The sequence below is a fragment of the Microtus oregoni genome, unplaced genomic scaffold (assembly GCF_018167655.1).
Source record: "Microtus oregoni isolate MIOR12 unplaced genomic scaffold, Mior012 000042F_ref0000377, whole genome shotgun sequence".
Taxonomy (NCBI): domain Eukaryota; kingdom Metazoa; phylum Chordata; class Mammalia; order Rodentia; family Cricetidae; genus Microtus; species Microtus oregoni.
Window position 1 is genome coordinate 9,934,010 of NW_024543209.1, and position 18,404 is coordinate 9,952,413.

The 18,404-nt window shown below is 42.1% G+C and overlaps 1 protein-coding gene across 10 annotated transcripts in view; it reads right to left on the reverse strand.

The window, feature by feature from the left end:
* Positions 1–18,404, reverse strand: part of Rreb1 (ras responsive element binding protein 1) — a 122,605-nt gene that overhangs the window by 45,361 nt on the left and 58,840 nt on the right. For 8 of the 10 annotated variants that reach the window (XM_041632663.1, XM_041632662.1, XM_041632669.1 and 5 more), the window contains exons 2-6: positions 16,007–16,108; positions 12,104–12,205; positions 10,872–11,084; positions 6,156–6,245; positions 4,726–4,889 (exon numbers count right to left, since the gene is read on the reverse strand). In XM_041632663.1, coding sequence (XP_041488597.1) covers positions 4,726–4,889; positions 6,156–6,245; positions 10,872–11,042 — 425 coding nt within the window. In that variant the 5' untranslated portion in view covers positions 11,043–11,084; positions 12,104–12,205; positions 16,007–16,108. Of the gene's footprint in view, positions 1–4,725; positions 4,890–6,155; positions 6,246–10,871; positions 11,085–12,103; positions 12,206–15,165; positions 15,234–16,006; positions 16,109–18,404 lie in introns of all 10 variants that reach the window. The other 2 variants (XM_041632667.1, XM_041632668.1) reach the window with 2 other exon arrangements.

Consider the following 18,404-nt stretch of genomic DNA (forward strand, 5'->3'; position numbering starts at 1 on the left):
CCTCTGTCCCCAGACTACGGGGATTAAAGGTGTGCACCACCACTGCCCAGCCAGCTCTTTTTACCTTTCTGTGACAGTCAAAATGAGAACACATTGCTGCTCTTCACATAGTGAAGGAAAAAGGCTGTCATGAGAACACCTGTCAAGGTCTTCAGCATGTTTTTAAGCCTAATAAACATCTACAACTCTATAGTTTAAAGTCTGGGAAACGAGCAAAGTGGAACTGAGTTTCCTAATTTGCAAAAACAATTATGGTCTGCAGGGATTTTTTTTTTCCTTGAAGAATACTCATTTCAAACAAGGTCTGTCCATTTTCTCTTTCATCATGGCTCCACAACTTAAGGCTTTCTGGAACAACTTTTGCAAACTGAAGAGCTTGATGCTCTTTTTCCTATATTAATCTCACCTGGAGGGTGTGTTCTGGCTTAGTTTCTTAAATTTGCTTTGGAAGGCACACACTGTTTAATACAAAATTTCAACACGAGAACAACTGATAAAAGAGTTTGGGAAAGTTAGTGGTTGGACCACAGTGATGTTTCTGTGAATTATTTTCTGTGCTCACAAACTAAGCTACAGTTTTTAGATAAGGAGTTTATAGGGGGCTGGGGAGAAGGTTCAGTTGATAACATGTCGGCTAGACAAGACTCAGGACCTAAGTTTGGATCCCCAACATCCTCAGAAAAAGCCAAGCGCTGCAGCACACACCTGTAGTACCAGTGCTGGGGAGGCAGAGGCAGGCATCTCTAAAGCTCACTGGCTGGCCAAATGGCCTAGCTGAATTGGTGAACTCCAGGTTCAATGAGATGAAGATACCTGACAATCTCTAGCCTCCACTTGCAGTGTGCCCCCGCACCCCACACATACATTTCCAAACTTCAAAAACACGAGAACTGCAGGACAGGAACCACATACGATAATATATATATATCTCTTACCTAAACTTTTTCAAAATTTCTTGGTGTTATCTATCTTTAGTTTTGAGATAGTGCATTATGTTGGGTATCCTAGAATGCACATGTAGTATTAGAACTGGGTGGCTGAGCAGGATGGTTGTATAGAGCCCTGAGAAACGTACTTCAGTGAATGAGTGAGCGAGTGTACACACACATTCATACACAGAACAAAATATCATGTAAATGTACTTGTGTAATTAAGGTATAAGAAGTATAAGCTTTCTGGGCACTGTAAAGCAACTGTCAGTGTGACTGCCCATAACAGATTTGTGTGCTATCTCTGGAATGGAGACTAGACTTATCTCACAAGGCAACCAGTGGAAGATCAGAGTTCATTTGCAAGAACGGTGTACACATGGAGGCACATCACACAGATAGCCTTCAGAGCAGAAAGTGAAGCAAGGGTCCTCAGTGACATTGTATCCTGCCTTCTCATGCAATTAAGTCCTCAAAGAAATGGAAATCTACATTTAAAAAGTTTGCTAAGTATATGAAATGAGTTATATTTGAGATTAAAAGAAACAGAAATATAGAAAACCATTCCAAGGGAAATCAGGCCACATCAGAGATTATATGCAATTTGTGCCCATCAAGGGAGAGACAGATCATATACCCACTAGGTCAAGGGAGACTGCTTATGGCCAGTCAGAAATATAGGTGTCAGTACGGTGGCACATATTGATAGCATATAACTTGGGAGCCTGAATCAGGTGAATGAATGAGGCAAGCTTTGATGAAATAGCCAGATCAGATCCTGTCTTAAAGCAAAAAAAAAAAAAAAAAAAAGCAACAAAAAAACCCCTAAATAATCCCCCCAAACCCCAAAAACAAAACAAAACAAACAAACAAACAAACAAAAAAACCAAAACTCAAAGCGAAACAAAAACAAAAACCAAAACCAAGATGGAACCGGGATACTCAGATGGGGTCTCACAGGTGCCAGGGAAGTCACTGTGTAGGTCTTCTGGCTATCTGGCTCAGTGTTAAAATCTGGAAATGCCACAAAAGAGCTCCTGGATGCTACTCAACCCTGGTGGGTACCAAAAGACCTCGGGAAGCAACAGCAGGGAAGTGGGGAAAGGACCAAATTCTCAGGTTTCAGCACTGTTTAAATTCCTCCATACATCCCAGGGGAGTTTTGGCTCCTAATTAATGCAGCACAGGTATGTGGTTAGCAGAGATCACAGATGTCTCAGATTCTGGAATGGATCCATCAAGGCAAATAAATCTAACTGACTCTGACACATTTTTGTAAATGAATTCACATTTTTATGATTTTTTTTATGATGTGTTTTTGAAAGTCCAACTTTGCTAACAAATGAAGGTGATAATGACTTTCTGACTGATTAGCAGGATATCACATGTTCTTTTTTTTAACCCACCCCTTATAAGCTTTGACAGGAAAGACAAAATAAACATAGTATGATGAACTCAAATCAGTAATGGGGAGAAATCTGGGAGACACATCTGTAGTCCATAGGACAGGACAAAATAGACAAAAACAAGAACAAAGAAAACAAACACAGATGCAGGCAAAATTTATTAACAAAATCTAACATTCTTTCACTATGAAAAAAAAATCCAAACTTGGACTAGAGATGAACTTCCTTCAGATGTTAAATTTCACTAAGATAACCCACAACACGAATCACAGTTAATAGGGAGGGGCTGAATGCTTTCTTCCTAAAATCAATAAAAAGACAAAAATGTCTACATGCTTTACTTCCATCTAGCGCCATACTAAAGGTCTGGTGCACTCCAAGAGATAAGACAGGAAATGAATGACATCCAGAAAGAAAAAAAAACAAAGCCATCTCTATTGCAAATGCCATGATCTTGGGAGCAGAAAATCATAAGGAATCTACTAAATAATTCTCAGGAACAAGGAAAGAAGCCTAGAGAGATCACAGGAAACAAGATCAGTGCATAAACTTCTGTTATTTATATACCAGCATTGAACGGAAAACAATCCTACTTAATACCACCCTAAGGAACAAAAGAGGAAAACATTTAACAAAGAATAAAATCAATAATCTGAGAATCCTGAGACATTGCTGAAAAAAATGCAGATAGCAAATGAGTGGGAGAGCAGCCTATGTCACTGGATGGAAAGACACAAGATTGTTAAAAGTGCAACAATGAAGCCGGGATGTTGTTCAGTGGTGGACTGCTTCCCTAGGTCCAGGGTTCAATCCTGGTTCTGAAGAAAACAAAACAAACAAACAAAAAACCAAAAGATGGCAATACACCAAAATTGATTAAGAGATTGAACGTATCCCTACAATAAGATTGTAGCTACCCTTTCTGAAGAACTGGCCTCAGTTCCTAAATTCCATATAGGGATGAGGTACAGCTCAGTAACAAACTACTTGACAAGCATATCAGGGTCCCTTGTACTCCTCAAAACAAGAAAACAGGCAAAACTTATTATCCAGATAGAAATGCAAATGAGTCAGATTAATCAGAACAAGTTTGAACCAGGCATGACTTTAACAGTGGGCTCAGAAGGCAACTTAAAAAATTTGTTTTTGGGAAAGGAGTGTGGTTGAAAGACCTGAACTCCCTTATTACAGACTCATCATACTGTGATAATGGCCTTAGGCTAGGTACATAGACCAATGGAACAGACAGGGAAGCAGATCTTTACATTTATTAATTTTTGACAATAGTGGCTGTAAATTATTGAAGAATTACGTAGATACCACATAATAACAGACAAATTGAGTGCTTACCATGTGCCTGAAACTATTTGCTAAACTGATACCTTCTAATCCTCATCCTAATTCAATTAAGTAGACTGTATTCAATGCCTAATATCAAACAATTTAAAACTGATGTCCAAAGAGATAAAGAACAGAAAATTACAAACACCCAAAGAGATTTGGATTCTGGTGTGTCACTGACTCCATGAGAATTTGATATATTTTGAGTCTCTTCTCATAACTCCATTCCAATAATGTTAGTATTTTAAAAGAGCCAGGCAGTGGTGGCACACGCCTTTAATCCCAGCACTCAGGAGCAGCCCTTGTGAGGCAGAGGCAAGTGGATCTCTGAGTTTGAGGTCAACCTGGTCTACAGAGTGGTTTCCAGGACAGCCAAGGCTACAATGAGAAACCCTGTCTCAAAAAAACCAAAAGAGGGAGCATTTAGAAGCTGTTTCTGCTCTAACTGACTGAAACATATGATACCACTCTGTAAAATATATTTCCAGTGCCTCACCTCTCGGCATTTTTAATATATCCACTTCTATTCTCTCTCATCCCTGAATGAGCATCATTCCAGAAAAGTCATTTCCTGGTATTTATCGGATAGTCCCCACTTCCCCCCCACACCCCTCATTTTGCCATCTTTCTGGAGCCTCAGAACCAGGCCACTTAACTATTCAAAGGCTTCATGGTATTTTATTTTCTCATAAAGGAAAGCCTTTATGAGATCAGGTAGGCACATGAAGATACTGTTTACAGTAAAAGGCTGCATACATGATGTTGAAAAGGGAGCTTTGTATATAATAAGCTACCCACCTCTGGCTCTCTCAAAAGAAAAACTCCAAGTGGCAAGGGGAAATGACACTGTTCCATGCCAAAGAACCCAAGGGCCAGGTCTAGCCTAGCCAATACCTCTGATACCGTGAGATACAGGCAATTAAGATGATCTCAGATTTTTCTTTATGGGGAACAGGGAATTCAAAACAAAACTCTGATGTTTTTAGGCAAGTCTACTAATGGCTCTCACTGGTGCGGTCAGCCACCCAAACAAGGGACACCTCACCTACCTGTGCATGTTCCCATTGGTGGTGAAAGACTGACCACACACAGTACACTTGTAAGGCCTTTCGCCCGAGTGCACCAGCATGTGACGATCCAGGGAGCTGGCAGAGCTCAGTGACTTCCCGCAGATGCTGCATGAGTGGTCAGCTCCTCCAGTGTCCGTGTTGTGCTGCAGAAAGCAATGAGTGCAATGGTCACTTGAGAAGACAGCACTAGAAATACAGATCTGGGCTCTATAAAACCAGTCAAGTCTCTCAACTCCCCCCCCCCCATTTCTTTTGAAGTGTCTTCGAAGGAGCCCAAGGTATTAGGGACATGGGCATATAATTATTTTGTTGGATTATCTTCCACTCCCATGTTCTAGTTTTGAAAATTAGTTCCAGTACAAAACTGAGACAGTCTTTGCAGGAATATGGGTTAAATAATCACACATATTAATTCTTCTGGGTGGAAGGAATCTTCACTATACAGCCAATATGCGAAATAAACAGGATTTTCACACTGGGAGACCACAAACCTTGTTCCAGTTTGACGACTTAGGTTGGTTAGAGAACAGAAACCTTTATGAGGTCGTTCGGGGTTCTTAAATATGGTAAGAAACATTTCTATTCAAATCCATGCTTCTTTAATCACTCGGCGCCATTACTATTTAGCAGCCTTTTATGATTTTCCACCATCATTTCCCACTGTTCTGTCTTCACCAGCAGTCTGTCATGAGCCAGCAATGGCATGAGGGGGATAAGGATACATCCCCTTGTAAAGGATACATTTCCCATTGTAAAGGGGAAAAGATCCCACGTCTAGGAAATCCTCGGCTGCATGAAGCACGCTTATATCATGTAGAGCAGAAACGGGGACAATGATACACATTTGTGTTCCAGCACTCAGGATGAAGCTGAGGCAGGAGGACTAGGGGCTTCAGTCAGCTTAATTACATAGCATGACCCTGGTGAGAAATACTAAGGGAGGAAAAAGGCAGGTGTGGTGATACATGTCTATAATCCCAGCACTAAGGCTGAAGTTGCTAATAGTTCTAGGATAACCAAGGCTACAGTCTGAGTTCAAAGCAGCATAGACTAGGACTATATGTGAAGACCCCCATGTCAGTTCCTCTTCCTCTGCACACATCTACAGAACCAGAAAAAGTGTGAAGGTGGTGGTGGGGGACTAACAACTATAATCTTTTATCATAAGAGATTTAGTTCATACCATATAAACAGTAAGAAACACGGTGTCAATATATGTGATCAGTTAACTGTATGTTCTTTGAAAAACATTCTTAGTCTTTGTCATATAGACACATGACTATGCAAAAAATTGTTTCATAAAGACCCCAAGATTTCTAAAACACTAAATTTTAGACATAGCTTACATTTACTGGACAATTCAATTAGTGAGAATAATTTAAAACAAAAATACAAAAGCAGTGGCGAACCTGACGGATGTGCATGGTCAGCTGGTGCTGGGTAGAGCAAACCTTTTCACACAGGGGACAGCTGTAGGAAGATTTCTCCTCTTTCGTCTCCTAAAGAGATTAGAACAGAGCATGGATTTCCAACCACAGTAAACCGGCACCTTCTGTTTTGTAATAAGCCCATGTCTAAGCAGCTGCAATCATTAGATTGGAGCCTGTCCAGGTATTTGTGCAGGTCGCTCGCCCATCTGTCCTCAGTTTCCTTGCTTAAAAATGAGAAAACTAACATTGGCCTCACTGATTAAATTAGTGGACAAAGAGCAGACAGGGCCACAGTGCTCAGCACAGAGGCTCTCGGTGTTTATTAGTGGTCTATCACACATCACTTCACTGACCCCAGTGGCTGAAAACACCATGTCACCTACAGCTGAGTTAGGACAGGGTGTATTTCTCCCAACTCACACACAAGCTCCAGGTACTATTTTCTTTGGTTATTTGTTTGTTTGTTACTGTCTCGTGTAGCCCAGGTCGGTCTCTAAGTCCTTAAATAGCCTAGGCTTTCTTCAACTCTTGATTCTCCTGCCTCCACCTTGCTTGTGCTGAGATGACCAGGTCTTAAGGCCCCTCTGGAACTTGAGAGAGGTTATGAAGTCCTTATCAGAAAACTCCATCCTACCCGTGGAAGGATTTCTCAGTGCCCCACCAATAATACTCAATGGGAATAACAAGGCTCTGTCCAGAAAGCTAGCATCTTCTTGGCAGTGTCCATAAATAAAGAACAAGGAGAGTTCTGACCCTGTCCACACTAGTCAGCAGGATAACCCAAACCGAAGACTTCCACAAGAAGTGACAAAAACTCAGCTTACTATTTGGTTAGGTGGCTCATTTTATTTTCCCTCAAAACATATAGGATAAGCTGCCTTCAAGCAATAGTCTCATCTTTCTAAGGAAAAGGCTAACTTCTTTCACTGACCCTTTGTTATAAGTTCTTCCTTCTAAATCATTCGTGGGAAATCACAGGGAAGGCCCAGTATGACCTTACCCACACAGAGCTCAGGCACCATGGTTCCCTGTCTATGTTCCTAAAACTAACTCTACTCACGTCTGGGCAGCTCTCAGGAATTAGAATGTGCAAATGTTGCCATCACTGGGCTTCCATAAACAGCAGGGTCATCTGGAAGCTCTGGGTAATATAAACTTCTAGACTCTCAACACACTGACTGGCCCAGGGCTGGGGGGAATACCGGAGATCTATTTGTCTCACAATCTCCCGAGAAGACACTGATGCACTTGCTCAATCAGGAGATCATGAGCGTGTCCATGGAGAAATCGCAGACCCTGAGCTCACACTAGGGCACGTCCAGCCACAAGAACTCATTTGGGGGAAGATACTAGTGCTAAGCGAGGTGAGAGGCAAGAGAAGAAGAGTGGCAGGGCGCCCTGGTCAACCTCCACATCCTATTCTGGTCTGGGACAGCTTTGAGTAGATTTCTTTTCATTTGCACTCATTTGAATGAGTTTCTGCTTTTTTACTGTTAACAGCAATTATTGAGCACATACTGATTAGTGAATTTATAGCAACAATAGGTTTGGAGTTTTTCTTTCCATGATCACTAAGAGATAGACACTTATTATCTGGAAAAGGAAACTTTATAGAGTACAGAAGGACAAGAAACTTGCTCCAAACAAAGAATTAGAAACCGACACCAGCTTAACACTCAGACTAGCTGCTCGATGGCCCATTACCCTAACTAACAATACTATATAAAGTCTCACCCCACTGCACAGAAAAGCAACATCCTTCTGGTTGTTGATTGATGAGAGGTGATGAAAATAAAAGTATCCTAAAGACTGTGAAAACAAACGGCACCACAAACCAGATGGGTGAAATGAATGTGTGATGATGTCTTGCTTGTGGCTACCTTCTCTCTCTCTCTTTTTTTTTTTTTTTTTTTTTTTTTGGTTTTTCGAGACAGGGTTTCTCTGCAGCTTTGGAGCGTGTCCTGGAACTAGCTCTTGTAGACCAGGCTGGTCTCGAACTCACAGAGATCTGCCTGCCTCTGCCTCCCGAGTACTGGGATTAAAGGCATGCGCCACCACTGCCCAGCTACCTTCTCTCTTATTCTAACCTTTTTTCTAACAGGTGGAAGCAGGTGGGAGAACTAGGCCAGGCAAGCCTAGTTCACTTTCAAATCCTAAGTTGAAGATCCCAGAGACGAATAGACAAATAAGTAAATAAATATAGAAATTTTAAAATCTGGTTTTGCCCAGTTATCCATATACTTCTTGTTCTCTCAGAGGCATAAGAAGATGCCTCACAGCCAGGTCAAAACTTTAGGAAAAAGGCAAATTCTGAGGTATTTATGTCAAGCCAACAGACTGAAAAAACTATGTAGGCTTTTTATACTGTAAAGTGCAAACTTGTGTACATTAAATGCACATTTAAATGCATTAAATGCATTTTTTAAATGCACATTTAAAAAAGTCTAAACCCAGGCAGACACAGTGGCTCATCCCTTCAGTCCCGCAGATGACTTAGGCGGGGGAACTGTTCAAGACCACAAGCTCATGTCAGTCTGTGCAACACAGTGGGACCTTGTCTCAAAAAAACCTGGGCCTCCAAGTGGCCAATCACTTGAGGAGACATATTTTAATAAAACCATCTGTGGTCACCTTGAAGTAGACACCAGGCACATTGTGTGGAGGCACACGGAGCTGACTGATATTGACTCTAGGGTTGATCATTAACCTCTGCCAGGCCTAAAGCTGGTAACACTGCTGTGCAGGCCATAAGACACGTTCACAACCCGAGGTGTCTGTGGAATCAGATGTACTGACTTTTAAAGTTGAAGAGATTAATGAAAGAGCATTGTGATGGTGGAAAAGGCCCACTGCAGACATCTGAGCCCAGTTATTATACTCACGCTGGTGAAAGGAACACACTTCCTGAGCTGGGAGATAAAATTAGCAGCTAATGTGATAACTAACCAGCCCATAATGAAACAATCTGGCACCCTTGTCAGCATCCGGCTGGGGCTAATCTCTCCTGGAATGCTATGGTCACATGGATGCAACCTTTCCCAAGGCGCCCTCTTTCCTCTCTCCCTGTGAAGTTGTCAGGTAAAGGCACTTCCTCACTCCCTGAGCTGTCTACCAATTATGTTTTGTTTTCTGAAATTGGGTGCTGTATTTAGTAGGTTACCTCTGGCCTGAGCCTCCCTTCCAAAAACTAAGCCAGCGTATCATCACATCCCTGAAGGAGAAAGGAAGCAGATGACAAATGACCCAGCTACACAGCACATTTGACTTCTTCACTCCCAGGAAACAACCTCAGTATCCAGAGATGGAAGGAATGGTGGGTGTCTTCAGAGACCCTAACTGTCTCTGAGCGACTGGACTTGGGGCAGCTGTGCTGCACCATGCTATTTAAGGAAAGGCTCTTCCCTGTCTTCCATTCACTTTTGGTAGAGAAGGATGCTTAGTCATCTTTGAATGTGTGACACCTGGCACAGTGGCTAGGCAGAAATAGAAGCTGGATCTACTGTTAAATGAGTTGATAGACAGAGAGACTGATGGAGAGATGGACAGACAGCCATATGTGAGTGGAAATAAACCTTTTCTTCCCAGGACTAGTGCTCCATCTGTACTCAGGCTGAGCATTTTTCTCAGGCACCCACAGGAAGAGAGGCACACGAAGGCAAGGGAAAAGAGAGAAAGAGAGAGCGTTAACAGTGCTCCAAAACCTAACCCATCCCTGAGCGCTGCTGAGTCCTCGGGCTGTAGGCGGGGAATGCGGGCATGCATACTTACACACTTAGGGAACCTGGGGCTGCTATCACTTCCTAGAAGGGCACATTGTACTAAAAATCCATCACGGGTGTGCTTGGAGAGAAGTCTGTTTATAAGAAGCCATTAGTTCACAGAGGCTCCAACGAGTTCTCTTGTCCATCCTCGCTCCCAGATAAGCTGAGAATGCCTTGTCCCCATAAAGCTTTGAGTGTGACTACATTATACCACAAGAAACACTACATGGTTTCAGAGACAGACTGAGAATTATCTGCCCTCTGTCTCCTTATTTACCTTGTTGTAAATGTTGCTATCAGGACAGCAACAACTCTTTGTTCATTAACTGAAAAGACCCTGATGCTAACAGAGGCTTTTCTAACAGCATTCCTCCCGATTTCTGTTCATGCAGCTACTCTTTCCAACCGCTCCCGACCCTGTGACCACTGAAAACTCCAAGAGGATTAAACAGATTGAACTCGGGACCTTGCACAGCTATGAATGGATCTTAAACAGGATTCTCTGAAGCCATAACTGTAGGTCTCTAAAACTAGAGAGCTGAACCCTGAGCAAACAGGAATGTATTTGCCACCTAATCTGAAGATATTTGGGGAAAAGAAGAAAAAAAAAAAAAGAAGGCACTACTAATTAATCAGCTGTAAGAAAAGAAAAGCAACACCATGCAGAGGCAGTCCAGTTCACTCCTTTAACACAAGCTTCTTTATGTTTAAAGGGATAGCGGGGCTTTCCCTGAGAGATGCCATGACAGAAATTTCCTCCATGCAAGGATATAAGTCATGAAAAATCTATTCCTGAAAAATGATGGAGGCCTTTGGCTATATCTTCAATTAAGAATCTGTCCAGGGTTTCCTCTTAGGAAGCCTGGGAATTCTCTCCTACATTCTCGTAAGATAAAAGCCACGGGCTGCTACCACCCAACCCACAGACCCTTACCTGGTTCCTTCTGCCAATCCGATTTGGTCCTGGAGGCTTCATGGGGGACTTGATGCCCTGGGGGCTCCCACCATTCTCAGTGACATTTGCTACGCTCATGACTGCTGACATCATAGTGTTGATGGAAGACAGGTCTGAGCCTTCTAAACCAATGGGTGAATTTGACGTCATCGGGACGGGGTTTTATACCACTAAGAAGTCTCTGCTATAGAACTGAAAAACAGATACGACTGAGGTTCTCATGTGAGTTTAGGCTTGTCATAGTCATGTGACAAGGGCAATAGAGATAGATCCCCAATACCCTTTTCCTAGTTCAACCCCTACCCAGAATAGAGCTCAAAAGGATTGTTTGTCTTTTGAGACAAGAGCTTGCTTCGTAGCCTGGGCTGTCCAAACTCACTCTGTAGCCAAGATGACTCAGAACTCCCTGATCCTCTTGCTTCAGGCTCTCAAGTACTGAGATTGCAGGTATGAGATACCACACCCAGTTCCAAAATAGTTAGAGCTTTCTTCTACGGATGCAACCTGTTTCCTTTCTAAGTGTAGGCCACCAATAGAATTCAAGCTATCTGCAGCTTTACCTTTTCTTTTTTTCTTCTTTTTTTTAAATCTCATGTGTTTTGTGTTTGCATTAAAGCGGCTACATGTGTACAAATTCATGGTTTCCCAGATAGCTGTCTGCTTTATGTACCGAGGAAGTATCTCCTGCAGAACCCAGAACTTGTGATTCAGCTGGTCTATCCCACCTGTCCAAGAATCCTGTCTCTGCCTCCTAAGTACTGGGATTATGAGGCTGGGGCTGGGGGTGGGTGGGCATGCACCACACATACCTCACTTTTTAATGTGGGTGTTGGGGATTCAGACTTTAATTCTCACACTAACAGGGCAAGCAGTTCATCCAGTGAGCCATCTTCCTAGCCCATGATTTTCCTAATCTTTGTGAGCAGAGTTTGACAAGAGGAAACAGAGCTGTGTTTGGCTAACACATTCCACCCTGTACTTGCTTGCTTCTATTGAAATGTTCTAGACTTAAGAATTAGTTTATAGGACACTTCAGGTTTCCTCTAACTTCATGGCTATATGGCTTCATGGATTTAAAGGTGTGTGTACGTATGACTTCTAGAAGCCAACCCTATAAGAATTATAACCAAATTTAAAACTAAGGTTACAAATCCTCTTTCTTAAAAAATATAAGTAACAAGGATGGAGAGAAATGCTGCCACTCTAGCTACCTCCATTTTCTGTCACAAGGGACACTTCCTGGTTACAGTTGTCATCCACACAAGTCGGAAACGATTCTGTTCTTTTCTTCTCTTGGTGTCACCCCCTTTACACTGGAAGAGAAACGGGACACTGAGTTAGTAAATTCATCAAGGAAAATGACTTAGTACTGAAGTAAATGGTACATGCTTATGACCCCAGACACAAAAAGCAGAGGTATGAGATTCTGAACTCGGTGCTAGCCTGGGCTACATAAGAGACTCCATCTCAAAAAAAAGAAAAGAAATAGATTCAGTGTTTTTGGTTAGTGAGAAAAATGCAGAAGCATTGACTAGCTGTGACCTCACATCACCATACTCACAAAGGAGAGACAATTCTGTGTCAGTCTTTTCTATCTTTCTTCCCATGCCCCCCAAGACAAGGTTTCTCAGTATAGCCCTGGGTGTCCTAGAACTCGCTCTGTAGACCAGGCTGGCCTCAAACTCAGAAATTTGTCTGCCTCTGCCTCCTGAGCGCTAAGATTAAACTTGAGACACCACATCTAGTCTAAATCATTTTTTTTGCTTATAAAACTGTATGATGTGGGTTTTCAACCTAATGTCCCCTACTGAGCTGCCTCCTATACTCTCAAAGGCCAAGGAATTTTTCCAATATTTTACTTTCTCACTTATTTCACTCCAAATTTTCTTTTATACCCCATTTCCTCACAGATCTCCACCTGATCCACATCATTTCCTAAGAGCTCAGAGTGTAGACAATACTAGGTCACAGCTAGAAGACACCTGGGTAATAGGAAATGAATGACCAAAAGGAAATTCATAGTCCATACCACATCAGAACTGACTTCATTCCTCAACTATAAGAACATAGGTGACATGTTCTTCTCATTTTTATCTGGCAGAATATTCTAGATCTAGTGGTTCTCAACTTTCTTCATGCATCTTCAACTTTTTAACACAGTTCCTCACATTGCAGTGACTCATAAGCATAAAATTATTTCGTTGCTACTCATAACTATAATTTTGCTACTGTTCTGAATCATAATGTAAATATCTGATGTGACCTTAGTGAAAGGGTCATTTGACCTCACAAGGGGGTGGCGACCCACAGGCTAAGTATCACTATTCCCTGTTAGTAATAACTGTTGGTATCCCAACGAAGCAGGAACCTAAGATCAAGGCCGTCACCTCAGTTTCCAAACAGATACTTGGGAAAAAAATGTAAGTTTGTGATTCCCTCCTTCAACTTTAAAGGGATATAACAGTGGGTCCCAACCACAACAGCACTTACAGCCGCAGAGCAGGAGAGGCCTGGAAATGGAATTCTGTAAAGTTTCTACCAGCTAAGTAGTATCAAGCTAAAACTTCTGCCCCAACTTTGAATGTCGAAAGATAAAATATGGGAGACACTCAGGAGTAGGGAACATTTTAGGCCTATATGGGACTTGGGATTCAATCACCAGAACCTCCCCTCAAAAGACAAAATTTGTCTCCACATTTTGTGAGGAACAAGTGCTGCCTCAAATGTTTGTATTAGAAACTTAATTCTCAAATTCTGTGCCACCACCGCCTGGTTCCTCTGTATTTTTAATGTATAGAAAGTTTAAGATCGCTGACTAGAAATCGCCAATACATTTCTATTATTTCAGTAAAGAGAAAATGAATATCTACCAATTATTACCAAGTTTAGATGATGACCTTAGGTTCTCTCTCTCTCTCTCTCATAGAGTCTATCTATACAGTCAATCCTTTTGTTTATATTTAGATAATCTAAATCTATCTAGTCCTGGTTGTCCTAAATAAAACTCTTTAGGTAGACCAGGCTAGCCCCTAACTCACAGAGATTCACAATGACTTGAACTGAGTGCTAGGATTAATTTATCTTTCAAAGAAATTATGCAAACCCTGGATTACATTTGTATTTCTGTTTAAAACTATCATAAGAATATACAGGAGTAGAGCCTGGTGTGAGGTCTTTCTCACTTTACTGTTCTTTTGTGACGATGTTTCCTACTACCACCTGAGAAATCCTAGGGTTGATGAGAACAGTAAGCAGCAGTAACTATAAGCAGCAGGTAAGGTGGAGAAGCAAGCTTATGTTTCAGTGTTAGGACTGAAGGTGTACACCACCATGCCCAGTACTGCATTAGGGTTGTGATCTATCTACCATGCCCAGACCCATATTAGGATTGTGTTCCACCATGCCTAGCTCAGTAGGAACTGACAAAATATATTCATTGGACAGAGGCAAACTGCCAACAATCCCTGTCCCACAGGCATAAGAATCAAAGATGGATTCTTTCGACCTATCTAAGGATTTAAATACAGGCTGTCCACCCTGTAAGAATGCCTATAGCTAGCTACCTAGCACATTTTCCTAGCTGGAAAGAAGAAAAGCCTTGCAAAGCTTTTCCCAGTGTCTTGGCAGGAAGACATAGGCTATGGTTATTTCCTCCTTGGGGATAAAGTATAGCGGGTGGCACTAAGAACCCCTCTGTTTACTTCCTTTACGTGTATTTGAAATGTTAAGTAAACAGCAGTATGTTTTTAAAAGGAACCTCTCATTTCTGATGAGAATGCAGTTAGCAAAAGGGAAGGAGTCTGAATCCACCCTGAGAGGGTATTTCAGAAGCACCAACACGCTTTCCTCAGAGCTAGGGTACGACTTCACGCCAGTTTATTCTTGATTGAGTCTGGCATGGCATTTTCCTTTGGGATCATGAAACAGTGCAAGAGGAAAAGACTGGTATAAAACACGTCACTAATCGCTCTGCCTTAGGGGTAAAAAAACAACATCCATCTTTATATTACGGAATAGGTACAGGATAATTTAACCAGAAAAGTTGGCTAATTCTAGTTGATCCTATGTAACCACCCAGCAATACTGGAAACATTTAAACCTGTTGATACTTATGTTTGGAAAGACAAGTTTCCCCTTTGATTCCCTCACCCAGTCTAGTCCCCACAGGTGTAATGATTCCCCACCCACCCCGGGACGATACCCCATGCCTTGCAGAGGATGCTAATGCCACTCTTTAACACAGGCTCCAGGTCAGAGAGAAGCTTGTGCTTACCTCGGAGAGGCTGAAATCCCCCACCATGTGGGGTTGAGCTGTCAGAAAGGATCCTCCTATCTGCTGGCCTAAAAGATAGTTTTAAGATCCATTTACAGTGTCTTTGGTTGCTTGCTTGTTTTGTTTTGTTTTTTTTTTAACCTAATAGTTACAGACCTAGAGAATTTTCATTCTCTTTCCCGCCCAATTTCTTCTCCCATGTGCTACATCCGAGATCATTTAAGACTTAAAAACAAAAATGATAAATCTGCCAAGATGACTCCATGCTTGCTGCCAAGCTTGACAACCTGAGTTCAATCCCCAAAACCTACATTGCAAAAGGAGTGAACTGATACTCGTAGGTAGTCTTCTGACCCCACCCTCCAGCATACACACTTTAAATCTTTAAAGTAAAAATCACTGGCCTATTCTAATACATAAACCTCCAACTGGAAGCAAAGAAGATAGGACCCCAGATGAAGTTCCCAAACCACAGAAGTGACTGACCAACAGGTGTCATCATGGATCTGGGAGTGGGGAGGAAAGGAGGAAAGAGAAAGAAGGAGTGTCTGAAGTTTTGCTTCCTGTGATGCAAACCCCAGGCATCTTGAGATTCCTCATCCCACACCAGAGATTCAACTGGTCAAGAAGAAGCAGCAAGTTGCAGTTACAATTTTAATCTTATTTTACTCTACACTTTGGGAAGGAGAGAATGGATGGGGTACTAGAGAGGGGGGGAAGCTAGGATAAGACAGGACAGATGGATTTGGGAAAGAAACAGGACAATTAGAGGCGAGGCTAGGAGAGAGAGCACAGATTGGTCTTTATTGTGACTCAAGGAGGCCCATAAACAGTAACTGACCTGTTTCCTTCTTTCTGCTGAGGAGCTGACACGAACTGGGCCCAAATGTGGGCAGGGTCACACCTCAAAGCCACCCCTTCTAGAGCACAGAGTTGGAACAACCTGAAAAAATACAAGAGGGCAACATTAGAAGGGTTTAAAAGAAGGAATAATTCTGCCTCTGTATCATTTCCTCTACTCGATGTCACGATGATGGGGACAATTAAAATCCCCTATCTGCAACTGCAAGCAAACTGTTAGCTGATTCTATCAGAATCCCCTCAAGTGCGCCTTCAACAGCCAGGACTCCCATTACCTCTACCAAAGTACATCCTACATTCCAGCAATTCTGAGGACAACGACACAGGAGAATGCTCAGACTGCTGGCTCTAGGTGGAGCTTTGAGCAGCCTAGTGGCATGGTAATAGTCTTGGATAGTACAATAGTACAGCTTAATGACAGAGTACCTGCTTAGCATGTGTGAGATCCTGGGTTTCATCCCAGCACCACAAAGAAAGACAAAAATGGCTGAATAGGTACAGTTGATCCTCCAACACGAATTAAAAAAAAAGAGAGAGAGAAACAACACTTGGTGGTAATGGAAACAGGAGAGGAAAGAGAGCCAAAGAAAACAAAAAATATGAAACTTACAGTGCCTTAAAGCAGAGATGACTGCAAGTATGCAAATGTGAGGGCGTTGCTTAACATATTTCAAACTGGACCAAATGCATGGTCTTCTCTTTCTACAAAAAATCAGAAAACACCTCTATACATTGCCTTCAGGAACAGGAGAAAGTCTGCTTTAGGGTTCCACAGGCCCCGAAAGCACTAATCTGATTGTTGTGCCTGCTTGTCGATGGGCTACAACACATCCGAAGCTACAATTCACTCGCCTCTTGCTCTCAACACAGCACAGCTCAGCTGAAGCAGAGTGCAAACTTAAGCAGAATAAAAACTAGGGTATAGTTCAGTGGGCCAGCACCTGCTTAGCATGCACAGGCGCTCTAGGTTCCTGTACCACAAAGTGGGAAAAAAAATCCCATAATTATCAAGAATGCCAAGATGCAGTTGTCTGGCACATTTTCTCACTTTATCCTCTTTCAGGGCATCTGGAAACAAGCTGCACAAGTGTGTCATATAGCTATCACCTCCCATATTACTTGGAGCCATCCACAGACAGCTCCCAAGCACCCTGGGCAGGACTGGTCTGTGTGGATGGGAACACTCCATCACCCTGGAGTTTTTGACACCACGATTCCCCCAGCAGATTTTCTGTTTACATTTCAGTGGCTCCATCAGCCATATTTTTTTATGCTATTCTCTTCCAATTGTTCTCAGACAACTCAGGGACAGCTCTGAATGAGCCATGGAGAAGCTCAAGCCTGGAAGTACTTGATTCAACCCCAATACTTCCCTAAGTAAAGAAAATTACAAATCCTTCCACAGAAATACTCATACACTTGACATTATGTTTTATTGTTATGATAATGAAGATTCCTATCCAGGGCTAGAAGGGGAAGGATATTTGTTTTATTGTTTTGTGACTCATCTTAAAGAAAAGAAGTTGGAGTACATAGCTCAGTGGTAAAGCATTGGCCTAGCATCATCTCTTCCTTCTGTGCCACTGTCACAGAGAGACAGAGACAGAGAAAAAAGCAAAATTTCCCTGATTGTATTCATTTTTAAAGTGATAATAGGTTGTGGCTGTAACTCCCATGTAGAGTATTTGTCTAGTGTAGACACGATGAGGCTCAAGGTTCAATGCTCACCACTGAAAAGGTTAAAAGAGTACACACACATTTTTTTTCAAATAAAATGTAATGACAGATATAGTATACTAGCCAAGAGTCTAGAAAGGATAAACTGTCAAGGTCTTCCAACAAGTGAACAGAGAGTCTGGAATTACACATTTACAGAATTGAAAAATAGTATTAAAATGTAGATCCACTTCCATTTCTCCATTAGACACCTAAAAAAAAAAGCAAGCCAGCCCAAGTGGCTTCCCCATAAACACAAAGAACCAAGGGATGGATCCACTCAAACCAAGGGGGAAGCTGAGACTAGATTCTCAAAACTGCATCCTCTGACCTTGGAAGTAAATGATTTGGATGCTGAGAATGCCGAACAATTCAGCTGAGTAACAAGAGCCACCTCCCTGCTTGTTTTGAGTTCCACTAGGTCTAAGGGAGTCATAAAGCTTGAGGATGGAAAATTACAAGGCAGTTTTTAAAAGGAACTTTTAGATACCCCTTACCTCCATCATGAAAAAAATGGGGGGGGGGGGGGCGGTTATGGCTAGTTATGTCCGAGAAGAAAAAAGGACTGACTGGCTAAGTACAGCATTTGAGGGCGGGTCTGGGATGCCGACTATCTGGATTTTCCTTCCCAGAAGGCTTGTGCAATTCAAAGAGGCAGGATA